At 31.6% G+C, this 19,655-nt stretch overlaps 4 protein-coding genes across 10 annotated transcripts; 2 read left to right on the top strand and 2 right to left on the bottom strand.

The window, feature by feature from the left end:
• Positions 1 to 752: 752 nt before the first annotated feature.
• On the top strand, positions 753 to 4,758 carry Mgat4a (alpha-1,3-mannosyl-glycoprotein 4-beta-N-acetylglucosaminyltransferase a). Of its 5 annotated transcripts, none has more exons than XM_018502313.1 (10): positions 753 to 966; positions 1,567 to 2,168; positions 2,547 to 2,593; positions 2,680 to 2,990; positions 3,062 to 3,192; positions 3,268 to 3,375; positions 3,454 to 3,647; positions 3,716 to 3,852; positions 3,933 to 4,048; positions 4,129 to 4,758. In XM_018502313.1, exons 2-10 carry the CDS (start codon positions 1,635 to 1,637, stop codon positions 4,156 to 4,158), a joined length of 1,608 nt encoding a protein of 535 aa, XP_018357815.1. In that variant the 5' UTR covers positions 753 to 966; positions 1,567 to 1,634; the 3' UTR covers positions 4,159 to 4,758. The 5 variants fall into 5 exon arrangements, with proteins under 5 accessions (XP_018357815.1, XP_018357814.1, XP_018357813.1 ...); XM_018502315.1 differs by having other exon boundaries at positions 884 to 966; positions 1,611 to 2,168; XM_018502312.1 differs by having other exon boundaries at positions 753 to 979; positions 3,933 to 4,758.
• Positions 4,759 to 5,459: 701 nt separating this feature from the next.
• Cyp303a1 (Probable cytochrome P450 303a1) lies at positions 5,460 to 10,817 on the bottom strand. Its single transcript, XM_018502107.1, has 10 exons — positions 10,785 to 10,817; positions 9,308 to 9,406; positions 8,976 to 9,227; positions 8,434 to 8,899; positions 8,143 to 8,323; positions 6,736 to 6,844; positions 6,477 to 6,657; positions 6,255 to 6,372; positions 6,020 to 6,158; positions 5,460 to 5,690 (listed from the first exon to the last, which is right to left on the bottom strand). Exons 2-10 carry the CDS (start codon positions 9,390 to 9,392, stop codon positions 5,506 to 5,508), a joined length of 1,716 nt encoding a protein of 571 aa, XP_018357609.1. The 5' UTR covers positions 9,393 to 9,406; positions 10,785 to 10,817; the 3' UTR covers positions 5,460 to 5,505.
• Positions 10,818 to 11,813: 996 nt separating this feature from the next.
• LOC108757821 (methyltransferase-like protein 17, mitochondrial) lies at positions 11,814 to 14,451 on the bottom strand. The gene is made up of 10 exons (XM_018502439.1): positions 14,322 to 14,451; positions 13,918 to 14,066; positions 13,686 to 13,839; positions 13,194 to 13,587; positions 12,941 to 13,094; positions 12,716 to 12,859; positions 12,552 to 12,638; positions 12,333 to 12,471; positions 12,027 to 12,165; positions 11,814 to 11,967 (listed from the first exon to the last, which is right to left on the bottom strand). The coding sequence occupies exons 2-10, from the start codon at positions 13,972 to 13,974 to the stop codon at positions 11,814 to 11,816; spliced, it is 1,422 nt and encodes a 473-aa protein (XP_018357941.1). The 5' UTR covers positions 13,975 to 14,066; positions 14,322 to 14,451.
• Positions 14,452 to 14,466: 15 nt separating this feature from the next.
• On the top strand, positions 14,467 to 19,573 carry LOC108757820 (xenotropic and polytropic retrovirus receptor 1). 3 transcript variants are annotated; one of them, XM_018502437.1, is made up of 12 exons: positions 14,467 to 14,549; positions 14,793 to 14,946; positions 15,034 to 15,290; positions 15,446 to 15,707; positions 15,767 to 15,942; positions 16,252 to 16,353; positions 16,506 to 16,743; positions 16,904 to 17,098; positions 17,176 to 17,345; positions 17,468 to 17,601; positions 18,128 to 18,359; positions 19,043 to 19,122. In XM_018502437.1, exons 1-11 carry the CDS (start codon positions 14,481 to 14,483, stop codon positions 18,351 to 18,353), a joined length of 1,983 nt encoding a protein of 660 aa, XP_018357939.1. In that variant the 5' UTR covers positions 14,467 to 14,480; the 3' UTR covers positions 18,354 to 18,359; positions 19,043 to 19,122. The 3 variants fall into 3 exon arrangements, with proteins under 3 accessions (XP_018357939.1, XP_018357938.1, XP_018357940.1); XM_018502436.1 differs by lacking the exon at positions 18,128 to 18,359 and having other exon boundaries at positions 19,043 to 19,573; XM_018502438.1 differs by lacking the exon at positions 19,043 to 19,122 and having other exon boundaries at positions 18,121 to 18,202.
• The last annotated feature ends 82 nt before the right edge of the window (positions 19,574 to 19,655 follow it).

Consider the following 19,655-nt stretch of genomic DNA (forward strand, 5'->3'; position numbering starts at 1 on the left):
GGATCCGCTTCACAACAGTTGAGTCTGCTGAACGCGACTAATCTCGTGAATATTTCTATCACTGGTTCTCGAGGTTCTCTAGTATGATTGGTCGATTTGTTTGTTGCTCATTGCTTATGCTTTGTTTACGCTTGACTCCTCCCCATGCGTAGGTGGTTTGTATGCACGCATTTTGATCAAGCGCCGGTTTGGTTGGTTTGGTTTATACCAGTTTATGCATAAAGAAGAGAGAGGTATAACAAATATATCTATATATATTCGTATAAAATATGTTGTTTTGATTTATGTACGTACCGGACAATGAATATATGGCCCAAGTTATTAATTAATTTTGTCTTATTTTCTTGGAACCATCTTTTCCGAATAAATGAATAAAAAGAATAATGTATGTTTTTGCAAATATTGTATGGGTGCTTCCCGTAAAAAAAAATTATATGCGATATTGTTTCGATGCATAATTTTCGAAAATGTAAATGTATTAAAGATCAATCAATTTAGTATCGTTTATTAAAATCGAATTTAAGCCTTCTTTTCAAAACTCATAATTTTCAGTTTTTTTTTAATTTCTTTAAATTTCCTGTTAGATCCTTGGATTTCCCAACTTTCCTGCGAAAGAAAAAATGCTATGACTAAAAAAAAATGACGTTTTTTATCTTTTGATAATATTACCACTTTAATGCCTTGAGCACCCAGTATATTCGTATATACGGTAGACTCAAAACGAGCTGATGTTCAAACGGGCGGAACGGGTTATGTTGGAGTTGGAGACAGGAGACAGGTGTGCGCACGATAGGTGTTGCTTCTTTTCCATAAGAAAATTCGAAAACGTGCATTATCAGAGCATCATACATAACGTGCTGCTATAAGATCCTTAATTAAGACGAACAGGACGAAGTTCCACAGCGACGACAAGGCAATGTCGTCGCGACAAGCATTCGTCGAGTGCGACCTCGAAGAAGGCTAAATGTAAAAAAATTATGTATGTTAATGTTCACGAGTCATTTTATCAGCCAGTTCATTATAATAGTATCTTTTTAGCAGTCTTTAAAATAATTACTTTGTATTACTAACAGCAGTTACGTTGTAGCTATATATATTTGAAGATCATAAACATATTTTAAATTTTTGATAAAACTAACCGACGTTTGTGAGCCTTCTTAACAATTATTTTCCAACTACATGGACAATTCTGTATTACTCAATTTGATTATTAGTTATTATTGCTGTGTAGCGAAATTATTTTGGGATTAAGGCTCGGTTGCACCAATGTTACTTTGATTTTAAGTGAAATTCAAAACTCTGTCTTGTTTTCAAGCGAAAAAGAGACAGACAGAGAGAGTTTTAAGCCTTACTTAAAATCAAACTAATGTTTTGCTATTGGTCAGTTTTAAATCTTGTCTACCCGGTGACTTACCATTAATTATCAGTATAAACATACATTTTGATAATTATCAAGAAATAATTGCAAGATTAAAAGAATCTTCTATATCTTTGAAATAAGTTGAAATAAGCATATTGTATCTTTATGTAACAAGTTATAACTTATGTTTCAACTGTTGCTTTTAGATAATATTCATTTTTATTTTCCACCAATGGATACCACCATGTAGAATGTAGAAGCGGAAAAGGAGAAGATGACACCGCATTTTACAACGCTAACTCCAGTGCGGAAGCGATGTGTAATCGTGCTGGTGCTAGTTTTAGTTCCATGCGTGATTCTGAATCTGCTGACACCGTCAGACATGCGTGAGGAGGCCATACTACAGAACAGCATTGCTGAGTTGCAGGCTAAACTAGAGCATTTGCATGCCAAATACATTAGCAGTCAGGAAGAAATAAATTTGCTGTCGCATCAGTTACTACAACTGATTGAGAGCAATCACATTCTACCAGATCTGCAATTACTCATCAACAACGGCACCTCCAATGTCACCAATATCAAACTGCCTTCGATCTACAATTTTCTACCACATTTTCTTAATGATCCTAATAGTCTGCGTCCTGCGTTTGTGCAGGGCAAAGGTAGATCAGGAGTAAGCATGGTGTTGGGAGTACCGACGGTAAAACGCGAGGTTCAGTCTTATCTTATGGCGACTTTGAAAAACCTGCTGGATCGTATGAACACCGCAGAGATCGCTGACACACTCATCATTGTTTTAGTGGCCGAAGTAAGTAAAATCGCTAATTACTAACAAGCATAAAATTATTCGTGATTGGGACATTAATATAGGGTGTCCCAAAAGTTGCAAATCAAAATACCGTAGAAAAAATATTTTGGAAAGAAGGTTAAAATTTTGTTATTTCAACTAATAATTTTTGAGATATTAAGGTTTAAAGCTAGCTCAGTTTTAAATCTTGCCTGTTTATAAGTCCATTAAATATCAGTACGCGACTGATGATAGGCAATCATTCTGTAATTGTTGAAAATTGTTAAATTATCCTTATATCTCAAAAATTACTGCTTAAAATGAAAAATAACAAATATACTTGAACTTTTTATTTTTTATTTTGGAACATCCCATATATATATAATTTTTTTTTTGCAGACAGACATTGATTATGTGACATATGTTGCAAAGCAAATTGAAGTTCAGTAAGTTTACGAATTCATATTTGTCTTATTCATTCCTGTGTCTATATCAATACCGATTTCTTTTATAACAGAACTTTTTATTTTAGATTTCCGAACGAATGCGAAGCTGGTGTGATCGATGTGATATCACCATCATTATCCTATTATCCTAATTTATCAAAATTACGCGACACTCTTGGCGACGATCATCAACGTGTCATTTGGCGGTCCAAGCAGAATCTCGATTTTGCTTTTCTTATGTCCTATGCCCAGACTAAGGGCACGTTTTATGTACAATTGGAAGATGATATTTTAGCTAAGAGGAATTTTATAACTACCATGAAATCCTTCGCGTTACAGAAGATAGGTACAAAGGAAAATTGGTTCGTCCTCGATTTCTGTCAGCTTGGTTTTATCGGTATGGCATTGTATATTGCACAGATGATGTAGATATTAAAGAAATATTTTAAGTTCTGTTGGAAATTGTAGGAAAACTCTTCAAATGTGTGGAACTTCCCTGGTTGATTCAATTCTTTTTAATGTTCTACAATGACAAGCCTGTTGATTGGCTATTGGACCATTTGATATCGACAAAAGTCTGCAGTCTTGACATGGACCACGTTAGTATAAATAATAATAATTACACATTTAGTAGAGAATATTGATTTTTTTAAAAGAAATTTTTGTTACGGCAGAAACATTGTAAAATGGCTAAAGCAGAGTTATGGGTACATTACAAACCTTCTCTCTTTCAACACATAGGGACGCATTCCTCTTTAAAAGGAAAAGTACAGAAACTCAAAGTAATGTCAGATATATTTATTCTTAAAAAAGAGATACAATTATGACCATATAAACTAATATCTAAATTATGTTTACAGGACAAACAATTTGGCAAGATAACGCTATTTTACGCTCACGAGAATCCTGAGGCAACTGTGGAGACTCAAATCAAGCCTTACAAACAGTATACATTGCAAAAAGCATACAAGGGCGAGTCATTCTTTTGGGGCTTGCTACCTCAGCCGGGAGACCATTTAAAGTTTAAATTTTCGCATCCTATTTTTATAAAAAGGTAAGTTGCAAGTAGTACGATTGAACATGTTATTTTGAAAAGTTATTATTTTATTATTTTGTGTGCAGGTACTTATTCAGGAGCGGAAATCCTGAACATCCTTCTGATAGATTTTACAATACGACCGTGGAAGTATTAGCCGAGATGTCTCCGTTATTAGATAGAAATAGCAACGATGTGACGGAGGACGGTTATGTTATTATAGGTAATAATAAAATTCTCTATACATGTATCTTAATTTAATAATTCGAGAGATTGTTAAAGAGTATGTTGTGTATGAAATAGGTAAGTTTGATGTACTTGGTGTTGCCGAAGGGACCGTGGATCGAGGACTGGGTAAGGTTTCGGTACTTCGTTTAACTATACATAGTGAAAGTGAAAACTGGGCCATTCTATCTGAGGTAAAAAAATTCTGTGATAAAGATTCAAGATTATAATATAAAATCTCTCCTGTGCTCTAAAAATATAATTTCTTGCTTAGATTCACATAATAGAAGATCAGCCTAGCTGATTAAGGGATGAAGATTTTCAAGTGATCTTTCGGTACCACCTGCATGGTTAGCATAAGCGACTGATTATTTTATAAATGTTCTTAATAATTTATATATTTTTTTATTTTGCTGTCATGTTATATATTTAAATGGATCAGTTAATTCAATGCCGTCCATTACAAAAGAGAAAATATGTTTTAATGAATACGTTTAATATGATCAAAGCCGGCTTTTAGGTCGGTCGAGCATTTTAATGGCTTCTTTTTTAGTACACGTGGCGCTTGTTAAAGTGCAAATATCAGATCGTAATGTAATAAATTTGCTTTTGATATTCACACTTTTGCGAATATCCGGTTTACAAGTGTATACAATGGCACACTGTTGAGTTGTTTGGAACTATATAGCGTAAGTGTTTCTTGCTTTCTGTAAGATTGTATTTTAGTTCGGAATTTAACTGACCTGTACCTGTTGTTCGCGCGTCTCGATTCGCTCTTGATTAGAGTCCGACCGAAATTTTTGCCGACAACCGAAACACTCGACTATATGTCAATTTCAGCCGAAACTAAAATTTAAAAAATAGGAATTCTATAAAGGCCATATGTATAGATATCATATGCCCATATATCTCATCTATTTTTTCTTCATAAATATAATTTATTGACATAATAATTACATTTCGGCCGAAATTGAAAACCGAAATTTCGGTTGTCAATTTTAGCCAAAGAAGTACTTCTTTTTCATAAGTACTTCTTCATAAACATTATAATTTAATTATTGAAACAATAATTAAACATATTAAAATTAATATTTATGAAGAGCTGTATGGTTTCAGTCAAAACTGATACACATAATAAGTGTTCGTTTTCAGTTTCGGTAAAAGTTTCAGTCGGACTCTACTCTCGATGTTCTCTACTAATTCAATCGCGTGTGAATCCTTGGCTATAAAGCTTATGGTTCACATTCAGATAAATATGATCCTTCAATTCGCATTGCTATAATTATTGTCAAACATGCGACGCGAGGATGTCGATTCAGATGTTTGTTCGATGAACAAACGGTGATACGAAGACTATATTCTTCTAATGTATGAACAGTTATTTATTTCGCGTAATTTTCTTTATATATGTACATATGTCTGTCTGTATACTCCTATATATAACAATAATAAAAATATATTTTTGTGACAAATGTTATATGTATATCAAAATTAATGATGTATATATATATTATCTTACAGTCTGTATACAGAGATTCATTAACTCGAAAGATTAAAGAAAGAATACTCTTATTATTAATAATTATTTAAAATGGCATTAAATTTGAGACAAGATTCATTATAGAAGTAACGCTTCAGTCAAATGTCTAGCTTACATTCTCAAAGAAACTAATGCTCTGTACGGTTTAGGACCAGCCGTGACACCATCCACAAAGTCTTGCGTGGTTGGTCGTGGCTCACCGGGTACCACCGAGAAGCTGAATGCCTGTAGCAGCGTGGCTGTTATGATGAAAATGTTGCTTTTAGCTAATGTTTCTCCCATGCAACGGTGTCTACCTGTGAGTTGTAAATTATTCTCATTTGGGATTAATCTTATAATTGTGCTTAGACTTAATATATTGGGTGATAAATTTAATTCCTGCCATTTTTTCGTCTCTAAAATTGATTTGTTTCGAAGGAAAAATGAATGAATACCTTAATCAAAAAAATAAAAATCTAAGTAAAGAGCATATAAGAGTCAATAATCAAGGCAACTGTGTATAAAGTAAAATCGATTTTCTTTCCACCACAATTCGGTATTTTCTCGTATCATTAAAGACAACGGAGATATTTTAGATGGTCAAGTTAGAGGAAACACTCTGTATATAAAGAAGGAGAAAACATACCGATGCCGAAAGGAAAATATTTTTCTGGCGTAATAATATTGCCATCATTATCGAGGAATCTCTCTGGCCGGAAGTCTTCCGGATCGTTCCAGGATTCGTCCATGATTATTCTATTAAAATTTGCAACGAGCATTGTGTCCTGAGAATGACGATGTGCACATATGTTACATATAACAACTGTTCGTATCTTTTTATCTTATTAATTTATAAAATATTAAATCTTTTACAATGTTACCTTTGGTATCTTATGACCGACGATAGAAGTATCTTTTAACGCTCTATGTGGGACGCTTAAAGTGCGGCCAACGAATACTCTTATGGACTCCAGAACGATGGCTTCAACATATGGCATTCTAAAAAATAAGAGTATAATTAATATTCGATGCAAAATAATTCTTGTTCGCGATTAATTCTTCCGCAGTTATAGATATGCGAGAGTGATTACAATGATGTTTACTTTGGTTTGTCAGCCAATGTGGGAAATCTTTTACGGTCAGTAATTCTATCTATTTCTTCATGCGCCTTCCTTTGAACCTGTGGGTTCAATATTAGATTTAAAAATCCGAAGCCGAGTGCTTTCGAAGTTGTCTCGGAGCCCGCTATGAAGAGATCCACACAGATCGCCAATAACTGGGACTCTGAAATTATTTTATTATTATATAAAACTATTATTTAATGGCAATAATGTATTTGTAAATTGTATGCTTTTGAAATACCAGAAAATGTATCGCTACAATTTTCCGAATTTAGCACAGTCAGGTAGACATCCATCAAATCTCGCGGTGCGTTTGATAAAAATGTGTTTTTATGATTATACAATTCTTCCTAAAATAGGAATTATTAATTTTCAATAATTATTTAATTAAAAAATATGTCAAAAGGCTCAATAAAAATAAAATAAGAATATAAAAGAGGGCTATAAGCCTAAAAATGAATATTTTTTTATTTAGATAGTTAAATCATACAAACAAAAACAGAGATTTCATACCCGATCGGATCATTTTCAATGTAATAATAAAAAGTTGGTTATAAAATCTCTCTTAACAACAACTTAAAATATGTAAAAAATATATAATAAATAATAAATTGAGGTCTAAAGTATTAAAAAATTATTAAGTGTCACTGATAAAAACACAATTAATCGCAACTGTTGTATACTAAGAAGTATTTAATCAGTATTAGATCGATTATAAAATACGTGAATGTGATTGCTTACATATCGTTCATATACTGTTCAAGATCTACTCAGACTAACAAACTGGTATGGAAACATTGCGTTTAAACGAGAATATAAATCACATTCAGTAAGAATTGAGAAGGGGAGGAAAAAAACTTTTGCGATTATAGTATTGACAGAATTTTGTAATAGCCAAAATAATACTTATATTGTAAGAATCTAATTTTAAGTCTTATATCATGTTATAATTATGCGTAACACATTTAATTTATTCTAATACTGAAGAAGGTCTCATTGAAGACCGAAACGTCTATTAACTGTATTTTATCAAATATAATAATTTTTAGCCAACGATATCAGGCGTTCGTGGTCATATGCCTTTATAATTATATTGCTTTATATTCGTACCACGTATCTATCCAATACATTTTTTTTATCAATTTTTTACTACGTTCTCCGCTTGTAATAATTAAGATTATTATGCATTACAAAACCTATTATGATAATTGATACACTTGGAATTAAATACGATTTTTGACTAGATGCTTTTGAAGAATGTCACGTATTTTATAATCGATCTAATACTGGTTGGACCAATACTTCTTGTATAAAACACTTGTGATTAATTAGGTTTTTATTAGTGACTTAATAATTTTTTAATACTTTGGATCTCAATTTATAATACATTACATATTTTTTACATATTTAAGTTATTGTTAAGAGAGATTTTATAATCGACTTTTTGTTATTACATTGAAAATGAGCCGATCGGGTACGAAGCGTCTGTTTCTGTTTGTATGATTTAACTATCTAAATTAAAAGTATTCGTTTTTAGGCGCGCGCGCGTAATCCTCTTTTATATTCTTATTCAATAATTATCTTCAAACATCCAGACACTTATTCGTAAAACGATCTAATGATACATCGATAATATACGTTCACTCACTTTTAAAAATGCCCAAAGTTCCTGATGTGTTTCTACAAATGCTTTATAACCGGACATTTCCGGTGCGATAAAACGTAGCAATGGAAAGTGACTAAAAGGCGCACCGATCATATCAATTTCATTCAAAAGCTTTGTGAGGATTTGTTGTAAATGCGTAAGTTCCTTGTCGCCAGGATCATACCTGTAAAAAACAGAAATTATCAACGTTAACAATAAATTCTTTATATATATGTTCCTTAGATTTTATCTATTAGCGGAAGGATAGGAATAATCCGCGTGATCGATGTGAACCTTCTACCAGCCATCATCCTCCAAAGAGTATTCAATACAGTCACACCAAAGGCGTCATGCATCGATATGATCATTCCTGCAGATTGGGAGACTTTTCTGACTTCCGCGTAATCTTCGGCCTTCATATACAAGTCCGCCACTGTACGAGGTTTACGATTAGAGATTTTATCCTTGAGTACATGAAATTCGTCACATAGCTTCAATTCATTCAGTTTATTTTTTGGATCTTTCTGCAGCTTGTATATCTGACCAATATTGTTATTATTTATCGTTGTCATTTTTCGTGCACCAGCAGTTTCATAATTATAGCTGTTTTTAAGCATTTTCTTGAAATGTTCTACTAGCTTTAACGCCTCATCCTCGATGATTGTGAGCATACTGGTACGACCAAAGCCAAAGTCTCGCAAATGTCGTATGACGAAACGCCGTTGTTCCACCCATAGTTTGTCATCTACTACGAGGAGACCTGATCACAAGTTATCATATAATTATCTCTCAAAATTCAACATATATCTTATTTGTTTTCTGAACAGATAGTTTACCCAGTGTGACACCCCAAGTTCTGGCTTTATAAAATGGTCCGTTTGGTCTGCCATCACAATCCTTGTTGGTCAGCATTGCTCGTATGCTCTCTAGATCATTCACAATAACGATGCGGTCCTGGCCGATCTTCAGGCCCACCACAGGACCGTATTTCTTGCAGAGCGTCGAACAAGTCTTGAAGAGATATCCGGTCTCTTGACGGATACGTGCTATTTCCAATGCACAGCCCAGAATGGGCCACCATCTTGGACCTGAAGATAATAAAAAAATATTAGTTATATAAAATATAACAATAAGAAAAAAAGGATTTTTAACAAGACTCGACTTTTACCTGGTGGGTATCCTTTTGGTTTTTGACAGCTTGAATATAGCAATAACAGTATGATTATTACCAGTAGCATCGCTGTGGTGAGCATCTTATAAGTCTAATCTGTAACATATAATATTTATAATATAATATAATAAATATTAAAAGGAAAAATAAAAATAATATGTAAAATATTCTTTACATTTTTCTTTCTAATTTTATATTATATATATTATATGTATATTTTATATATATATATATATATATATATACACACATATTTAAAAAATACACAGAATTTACGTAAGGTTAACATGTGCGTTTTCTATTTAGCGATGTTAGTTTTAAAAAAATGGAGATAAAAATAATATAAAAAGAAGCAAAGAAAAACATATCCAATAATTGTGGAACAGATCTGTTTTATAAAAAGTATAAATTTCAGGAAATATGTTTTCTCCATTTTTTTCGGGTCGCCTACTTTTACTAGACATTAAGTTCGTGCAATCGGTATTTATATCGGTATTTTGTATTCCCGGTCGTATATGCGGCACACACATTGATACAAATATACGCACAAGTACGCGTATAATAAACGAGTTTCGGAGAGAAAAGTGAAACACTTGTACTCTCGTAAGAGAAAGTTGCATACGGAAGAATCGGCACATTACTTGCGCAAATGCGCCGTCACCCTTATTATCCCATAAGTTGCGTAATCGAAGCATATTTTAGCACTTTTATTTTTAAGGTACTCATCGTCGCTTTCGAATTCTTATTTCAATTTCATCCACTTTGGAATTCAAGCTGGCATCTCTCGATGCATTCGGAGTATCACAACATGTACGATGCACTGATTCGAATTATTACAAACATTTGTATATTTCAATTTATGTATTTTACTATTATATACATATATGCTATTTGTAAATTATATCTAAATTGCGATCCCTTTTTTTTTCAAATTGTTAATTGTTTTAAAGGTTAATTGAAATATATAAAAAATGCACTCATTCGAATTATTATAAATACTTGCACACAGTTCAATTTACTTATTTTATTTGAAAATTATATTTAAAAGTTGCAATTATTTTTTCGAAGATTAATTAAGATATAACGCACATATTATCTTTTTTTACTTTTATAATATTACATGTATCAGATAAGGTTTAAAAAGAAAGACGCGTGTGTGTGTGTGTGTTGTAAAATGTTTTTTAATATCAGCATCTTTAAATTAATAACTTAAAATTTTTGACCAGTATTTGAAATATAATAGTGGAATTTAACGATGATATTTTTATGTCTTTATAACACTTATTCTTTTCACACAATAAATTTTATTGATTATAACAATCATTAAATTAATAAATATTTCATACATCGGACAAATAAATAAAGCTATACATTACTTAAAAATTATTCTGCTAAGTGCACCGTAAGAGAAAAACTTCAAAAAAAATTGATGACAGAGAATCTCTTCCTTTTGCAAACTTTGAATTTGCCTTACCTTGCACTTGTGGAGAAATTTTCTCGTCCGTTGTACAAGCGGGACTGGCCGTGGACCAGCCTTCGGTCCGCTTTTAAATGCCCCTCTTCATCGCATACATTTCTCGCAAAATCAATGCTTTAGCATCAATGTAATGTATTAGCGAGTTTTAAACTAATGTCGAAATAGGAAAACTTTGATAAAAATCTGACGCGCTACAATATTTCGGCGATATACAATTTAATATAGCAAACATAAATATTACTTTAAAATAATTGAAGCCTTAATTAAAAAAAAAAGAATTCTGTATATTATTTAGAATTATTTCATAATATTAATTTAAATGGCTATTCCAGCTGCGCTGGATGTTATTTGCGAACTTTTTCAAAATAAAATAATAATTTATTAAAATAATAACTACAAATGTTTCAACCTTTTAAACTTGGTCATCTTCAATGATCTTGTTCTAATAAATTCTAATCAATATCTAATGTTTTTTATATTCGCAATCTTTCTTATATACATAACTTATATACAATACCTGAGGAGCCATACAACCTTGAATAGGACAGTTTGAATGAATTTCAAGAGATCATTTGACATGATATAAAATAAGGATATTGCTATTTATACATTTGAAGACATGATTTCTTCGGATTGATTTTAACGTTATATATGTAAGAAAGACTGTGAATATAAAACATTAGGTATTGATTAGAATTTATTAGAACAAGCTCACTGAAGATGACCAAATTTAAAAGTAGTGATTACATTAATAAATTATTTTATTGAAAAAGATCGCAAATAATATCCAGCACTGCTCGAATAGTTATTTAAATTAATATTATTGAATTGATATTCGTACGAGCCTTATTAATATATTATAGAATTATTCCTTTATTATAACAATATATGTAGATTATTATTTAACAATTTTCCTAAATAAGTTGAAATTTTTATCGCTTTATATATCAAGTCTATATTTATTTAATAAAGTTTAAGGGATATATATATATATATATGATAAAAAACAACAAGAATAAAAAACGTTTAATGAAACTTTATTTCTTCATTCAACGTGTTCTCATTTTCAGTAGCCGTTTTACTAACTGTTTCAGTTTCTTCTAAATTTTCTTGCTGTTGTTCATAATGTAGAGGTAATCTATCGCCCCATTCACTCTCTCTCGCACAACGGTACATATACCTGGCAATAAAAAGATTTCATATAATTGTATACTCAAACACAATTTAAGAGATACATACTTTCCATGCTTGTATTTTGTAAATATCTCTTCTTTTAGTTTTCCACTGTTGGTGCACATGCGACAGATCGTGTGATTAGAACGTTTTAGTATATCTCGCACGATCCTTGGCCATTGCTCATCATTCTCAGGACGTTTGCCTGTAAAAAGAAACATATTTTATATTTTTGTATTGAAAAGAATATACGTAACATCTCGATTAAACTTAATAATTAGTGCCAATATATAATTTTTATTGTGTCTTTTATAAGACGTGATTTAAATAACAATTTTGTTTTTGTTATTTTTATTTTTTAACTTTACTTACTTTTCTTTAACACAACATATGAATATAGCTCTGACTTGTGTTGCTGACCGCCCAAAAATTGCAACGGGTGATAAAGAACGCTTAAATTGCACGGAGTATCGTCGGTGGCAAATCTTGGACACTTCAAATCATGTGGACACTAAATTGCAACGATAATATAATAGATTTAAGAGACAATCAATGCATCACGTTTGAATTTCTTATCTAATAGATACTTACAGGTGAGAAAACATGAGCAAATTGCGATTCGCGTCTACGTTTCGAATTTGCGTATTTGAGAACGAAATCTCGTACTTCATTTACTAGCTTTCAAAAAAAAAGGAACAAGGATGAGAATTTTACAAAATATATGTAGAAAGTAAAATTATACTGAATATACCTACTTTGAAACCTGCATTGGTTCCTTCTTCTACAATAATCAGGTAGTTGTTAGTGTTTGCCCAAAGCTTTAATATTGTGTCGATACGTGATTCCAAACCCGGTAATTCAAACAAAGTGTACGCGCTCACTACGATATCGTATGTTCGCTAAAAATAACGGAGATATATCAAATTATATACTTTTTTAACAAAAACTTTAATGTGTATAACATTTTATGTTACTCTTACATTTGTCGAGATAGGAAAATATTGACGATAGAAAACTTCTTTGATCTTTGGTTTGGCAGCTTTCGCTAATCTTTCCGACAATTCAATCATGAATTCCGATACTTCAACACAAAAGTATTCTTTTAACGTTTTCGACCAGATCTCAGACGCTGCCCTATAGAATAAAAAGATTCCTTAATGTTATATTAATCAATCTTGTATTAAATATTCTAGGTTTTTTAAATCATCTAATATAGTTGACTTTTATATTTACCACATGACTGTGCCAACACCAGAGCCAAAGTCAAACAATGTTCGAGGTCTGAAATCCTTATCGCGCAATTTAATTTCGTTGAAAATTTTATGTAAAACCGCATAATTCTGAACACCTCTGCCGACCAGGTATGTCAGAGAAGTGAGTTTATCGAAGTGTATTGGTTGCCAGTTATAAACATTTTGCTTCAAAATTATCCTGGACTTTCTATCTTTACGGAAATCTATATCCTCTATCAATATCTTTTCACCATGGTTATTAATATTCAAACGTTCTTCTACTTTCTGAAATTTTGCTGGTAAGTCGTGTTGTTCTAATGGTGGATGACGTTTATTCAAGTGATGTATTAATTTCTTTGTACTCTCTTTAATTTCTTTCAACGCTATTTGTTTCTCTAGAATTATAGTATTACAAAGTAGTAATTAACAACAAAATATTCTATAAATATTTTAAATATAAGAACTAAATGTGTATGCATTGTATAATTTATACCTTTTAAGATACTTTGTATTTCTTTTATTGCCCATTGTGGAAACACTGGTGTTCTAGGAATAACGACACCTGGATGATGCCTATATTTTATTTCATTATTAGAGATTGAAGTAAATACTGTATCATTAAGTACAGCTTTGGATTTTGCTGAAAACTGAATACAGGTCTCATTATCATGCCAACTCTTTTAAATATATATAAATTCAATTTATAGACGTCATATTATACTTACATATCGTAAAGATGTAAATCTTATGCAACGCACTCTTGGTACAATTAACTTTACCATATTTACACTTAAAAAAATTACGTTTACGATCTAACAATCAGTTTACGTTCCTCAGCATATTTCTCATCAAAATACTTGAATGCTTGAATGTACTGTACGGAAACAAGAGAAAATATTTTGAAATCTATGTGCAACATATGATACACGTGGATCACAAATTGTTTACTATGTGTCATAACCTTCACAAGAAGTTTTCTTCATTTTTTAATACAGAACACAACGATGTATATAAAAACAATTTGTAATATCTTGTAACAACGCTGCGAAAAAGTCTCGGTTATTGCGCCAGTTTTGTAAAGAGACCGCGTATAGGTTATGACACGACATAACCTACAAATACACAATACCTGCGAAACATGCGTTGCCTGACGAATCTAGAGCTTCAAAAATAATTCGATACGATCTTGATGAGTATATGTCAATTCAAGTATCCTGTTTACGTAGAGTCGTCGTGTAATCGCTGACACGACGTCCTCTTCTTCCTCCTCTACCTTTTCTTCCTCACCATGAAATTCGCGGAACATTTAAGCGCTCATATCACACCAGAATGGAGAAAACAGTATATCAACTACGAGGTATGCTTTCAATATTGAAAAATTTTATATACAGTGTATATATTTTTCTTTTATATTCCATTTTATTTTTGTATTCATGTATCTTTTGTATATTTTATATATACAATATTAGTTATCTTTATTATTTAAATGATTGCAATCTTTCTTTATTTTACTTTTCTCTTTTCCTGTACTTTAACATTTATTGCCACAACTAATTACAAGCAATTTACATAACATTTTGTGTCATGTAATTATACACAGGAAATGAAGGCTCTGCTGTATGCTGCGGTAGAGCAGGCTCCATCCGCAGATGTAAGCGAACCATATGTTTTAGATAGCTTCTACAGCAAGTTTGATGAGAAGTTTTTCCATTATTGTGATAAGGAACTGACAAAAATAAATACCTTCTATTCTGGTAAGATCAATCGACATTTGAAATACGTTTACCTAACATAATAGTTATTTAAGTGCAAAATGAATGAAAAGCACGTTCTGTTTTCAGAAAAGTTAGCAGAAGCTACACGTAGATTTGCCACACTTAACAACGAACTAAGCGAGATTTTATCAGTTTCCGAGGATGCCCAAAGTCGTAAGGCACGTTATCGCAGTCACATTCTTCACAAAAAGCCAGTATCAGCACGCAAACTTCAAGAGTTAAAATTAGCCTTCTCCGAATTCTACCTTTTTCTTATTCTACTTCAAAATTACCAAGACTTGAATTTTACTGGATTCCGAAAAATTTTGAAGAAACATGACAAAGTATGTAGATTTATTTATAACTTTACGTTTGCAATTTATGTATACAATTAATTTAAATGCAGAATAAAAAAACTTAAATTATGAATTGTATATGTTTGAGAAACACAAGTAAGTAAGATATAAAGGGATATGTATAAAGTAATGATATTTTGTAGCTTTTGAATGTAGACTTTGGTGGCAAATGGCGTGCAGAACACGTTGATACGGCGATTTTCCATACACGCAAGGATATAGATAGACTGATTGCAGAAACCGAGGCTGTAGTCACTCGAGATCTGGAGCACGGCGATCGTCAAAGAGCCATGAAACGGCTCAGAGTACCTCCACTCGGAGAACAGCTGTCTCCTTGGATTACATTTAAAGTCGGTCTTTTTTCCGGTGCTTTTGTCATACTTTTCATAGCTGTGATATTATCCGGTAAGCAGAATGAATATTTTTTCCCTTTTATTTGCATTACATTGACTTTAATTTTTCAGCTATGCGATATAAAAAGAAGGATAACTGGACGGTACTATGTCGAATTTATCGTGGGCCACTTCTTTTGATAGAATTCCTCTTTTTGATGGGAATCAATGTTTATGGCTGGAGATCTTCTGGCGTAAACCATGTGCTGATATTCGAACTTGATCCACGCAATCATTTGTCAGAACAGGTTTTATGACAGATAAAATCAATATTTTTTAGATTACGGTTATAGTAAGATATGACTAATTTTAAAATACTAATAGGATTTATCAATTAGTTGTACAGAATTTTAAATAGTTCTTATATCATTAATAAATATGTCTTTTCATAACCGTAATAAACAAAATTTAAATTATTACTAACTAGTATGATGTGTGTCGTGCTTTGTTCGCTTTTATCCTATATATTAATTTTAATGGAAATTATTTTGTATTAACATCTTATATAATTAAAAATAGATTATTGATGTCGCGAAATTCATGTATTATAATTTCAGCATATCATCGAAATGGCAACCATACTCGGTCTAGTTTGGTCCATGTCCATTTTGGGCTTTCTATACAGCGATACGTTGGGTATACCACCGTTTGTTCAACCAGTAAGGTCACGCGTATTTCTATATAAGTGTGTGTTATCGTGACGTGAAAATATTTATTTTAAGAGTATTGTGAAAAATTTAAAATATGACGAGTAATTAATTCTTCATAGTGTAAACAATTCTCAAGAAATATTAATTGTAGTTTTTTATAGATGCTGTTTTATGCGCTATTGGCACTGTTCTTATTCAATCCTACCAAAACTCTACGACACGAGGCAAGATTTTGGACGTTGCGCGTTCTGGGTCGCGTCTTTTGTGCACCGTTCTTTTATGTAGGATTCGCGGATTTTTGGCTCGCTGATCAACTCAATTCTCTTCATACAGTCTTTCTAGACTTTCAATATTTTGTCTGTTTCTATATTCAGAATTCTTCTTGGACCGACGTTACAGGTCAGTAATTAATTATATAGATACAACGAATCATTTATGCTACACTAGTTATTGTACATAACTTTTTCATACTATAAACTTCCTTCTCTTTATATTATATTTGTATTTATATCTCTAATCGATATTCAATATCTAACGCATCTTTCTCTTTTTTGAATAGATACAGACACCTGCATAATGCGTGAACTATCGATGAGACCGTTTGTGGTGTGTTTACCGGCGTGGTTTCGATTTGCACAATGTCTCAGGCGTTATCGAGATACGAAAGAGACCTTCCCACATCTCTTAAATGCGGTCAAGTATGCAACAAGCTTCTTTGTGGTTATTTTCGCTTATTTGCACTTAACAAACAAGAGTAAGTACCTTGCTTAGACAACGAATTAAGTATTGTTTATTTCTTAACTCAACTGTACTAGTTGTACTATTAAATAGAATACTACGCACTGTCTACTGAGAATCCCTACTTTTACTTATGGCTGACAGTCAGTATAGTGAGTTCCTGTTTTACGTACACTTGGGATGTAAAATTAGATTGGGGTCTTTTCGATAGCAGTGCTGGAGAAAATAAGTTTCTCAGAGAAGAGATAGTTTATTCGTCACCTGTATGTTTTTTCTATATTAAATTCTATTATATTATACGCACAGATATTAATAATATTGATGGCAATTAATGTATTAACTGTTTATTTAATTAATGATTCATCACAGCCCTTTTCATTTGCAGTATTATTACTACTTTGCAATGGTTGAAGATTTTATCTTGCGATTTGGATGGGCATTTTCTTTGTCTCTAACAGAAATGGGTTATATTCACGCGGATCTTATGGTTTCTATAGTTGCCCCGTTAGAAGTTTTCAGGTAAATATATGTTTCTATTCGTATTTTAATATTGAATGCACGTAGAGAATATATTAAAATTGAAAAATAGTTGTACTAGCTCAATTATTGCAAGTCGTCGATTTTTATCGCTGTTTTGTTATGCTTAATAAAGTATTAATATTTAAGTTTATGATTTGCACGCACATTATACGCACATAATTCTTAAATGTCTCAATACTTGAAAAGCAAAACTCAAAAATATTGTATGTGAACTTGAAAACGAGTTGTTTAGACTTTTATTCCCACAATTTATAAATAAAAAAATAAAATGAATAAATTAAAGAAAAAAGTTATTTTTAAATTTAGATTGATCTAAAATATTGACATGTAATTAAGAATCAATTATTCGCGCTTAAAATTATCTTTAATTTAGTAATCCTACGATAATGTCATTTGCACTCTGTAACGAGATAATTGATTGTCGAAAGTCAAAAGCAGCGACTTAATCGACGATAGATTGGCCAGTCTAATCGCTTATCAATGTGCCTTACTAATAAGTCGCTAGAAGGTTCGTGTGGAATTACTTTCGACTGGAGAACGAGCATCTATACAACGTAGGCAAGTTCCGAGCGGTGCGTGATATCTCCATAGGGCCCATCAGACGCGATGAAGATAACGTAATCCATCTGATGGATAGTGTAAACGAGAATGACGATAACAGAGATGACGATAACAGAGATGACGATAACAATGATGATGGATTAATGGAGACCCATGATCACGATGTCTGATATGTTGTAATTTGTCTCTTTATTTTGATTTTTTACTTATATTTATATATTTTATATATTTTTTGTTTATTGTTTAAATTAAAAAATACTATTACATTTTTTTACTGTACAATATTGTTTGATTATTGGATGCATGACGTTTCATTATACAATTGTTTGCACACCCTGGTGAACATTTTCCTCAGAATTTTTTATATGATTTTTCAGAATCTCTTTATAATTTTTCAGAATTTCTATATAATTTTATAACTTTCTCACATTTTTTATACGAATTGGAACATTTGTCAGAGAATCTATTTCCTTTCTCAGAACTTTTCATATACATTAATTATGAAATATCGTAAGATTTCTAAAATTTTTTGTAAGTATAAATTCTGATGAAATGTTATAAGATCTAAAAAAATTTTTTTATATTTTTTAAAAATTATGGGATGAGAAATTTCAGAATATTTCAGAATTCAGTTGTATGAAAAATTCTGAGAAAAGATGTAAATTTTCCAAATATTTCTGAAAAATGTTCCAATTCGTTTAAAAATTATGAGAAAAATTTTCAGGGCGTTTATAGTGAATTTCATATAAAATTTTTATAAACGTATATTACAAACTCTGCAATATATATACATATATATTATCATTACGATAATTAAAAAAAACTGGGTCATCGCGTAATTTATATGTTTTCTTGACAGACGTTTCGTGTGGAACTTCTTCCGCTTAGAAAACGAGCATTTGAACAATTGTGGCAAGTTTAGAGCAGTACGGGATATCTCGGTTGCACCAGTGGACTGTTCGGACCAAACACAAATATTGCGAATGATGGATGCTTCCGACGGCGTAATAAATCGCAGACGAAAGCAAAATATAGAGGAAAAACGCAAGCCGATCCGATTGCTCGTAACGGACGAGTCTCTGTTGGACGACAATTAAGGCGATGTGATCAACGATTTGGCAGTTAAATTTATAGCTAAATTGTTTTTTTTGTACCGCCTTAATACTTTATTTACAATTATGATGAATAATCAAATTGACAAAAGCAGAGAATATAAACATATGAGAATTTTGGCATTCTTTGAATATAAGGTGTCGAATCATCGTTTATGTGACATGTTAATTAGATGTGTTAGTTCATCGATGTGATTAAAGATTACGACTATCTGTAAATAAATAGAGAATTGATATAATTCAAAAACAAAATCAGAGAAATTCAAAGGAATCAAAAGGATGAGACCGTATCAAAAACATTAAGGACTAATGTATTTTTATTTCGATTATCTGTATCTCGATTAAATAAATAATTGTTAC

The sequence above is a fragment of the Trachymyrmex cornetzi genome, unplaced genomic scaffold (assembly GCF_001594075.2).
Source record: "Trachymyrmex cornetzi isolate Tcor2-1 unplaced genomic scaffold, Tcor1.1 scaffold147, whole genome shotgun sequence".
NCBI classification, from domain to species: domain Eukaryota; kingdom Metazoa; phylum Arthropoda; class Insecta; order Hymenoptera; family Formicidae; genus Trachymyrmex; species Trachymyrmex cornetzi.

Coding starts and splice junctions, on each gene's coding strand:
- Mgat4a (XM_018502312.1), top strand. CDS start 1,635: ATGACACCGCATTTTACAACGCTAACTCCAGTGCGGAAGCGATGTGTA. Junction 2,991..3,061: donor CTGTCAGCTTGGTTTTATCG/GTATGGCATTGT, acceptor TGGAAATTGTAG/GAAAACTCTTCAAATGTGTG. Junction 3,853..3,932: donor GGACGGTTATGTTATTATAG/GTAATAATAAAA, acceptor TGTATGAAATAG/GTAAGTTTGATGTACTTGGT.
- Cyp303a1 (XM_018502107.1), bottom strand. CDS start 9,392: ATGCTCACCACAGCGATGCTACTGGTAATAATCATACTGTTATTGCTA. Junction 6,845..8,142: donor AACTTTGGGCATTTTTAAAA/GTGAGTGAACGT, acceptor TTCCTATTTTAG/GAAGAATTGTATAATCATAA. Junction 6,373..6,476: donor ACATTGGCTGACAAACCAAA/GTAAACATCATT, acceptor CTTATTTTTTAG/AATGCCATATGTTGAAGCCA.
- LOC108757821 (XM_018502439.1), bottom strand. CDS start 13,974: ATGGTAAAGTTAATTGTACCAAGAGTGCGTTGCATAAGATTTACATCT. Junction 13,588..13,685: donor AATACAAAGTATCTTAAAAG/GTATAAATTATA, acceptor CTATAATTCTAG/AGAAACAAATAGCGTTGAAA. Junction 13,095..13,193: donor GGTGTTGGCACAGTCATGTG/GTAAATATAAAA, acceptor TTTATTCTATAG/GGCAGCGTCTGAGATCTGGT.
- LOC108757820 (XM_018502436.1), top strand. CDS start 14,481: ATGAAATTCGCGGAACATTTAAGCGCTCATATCACACCAGAATGGAGA. Junction 15,943..16,251: donor GCAATCATTTGTCAGAACAG/GTTTTATGACAG, acceptor TTATAATTTCAG/CATATCATCGAAATGGCAAC. Junction 17,099..17,175: donor TTTGCACTTAACAAACAAGA/GTAAGTACCTTG, acceptor ACTATTAAATAG/AATACTACGCACTGTCTACT.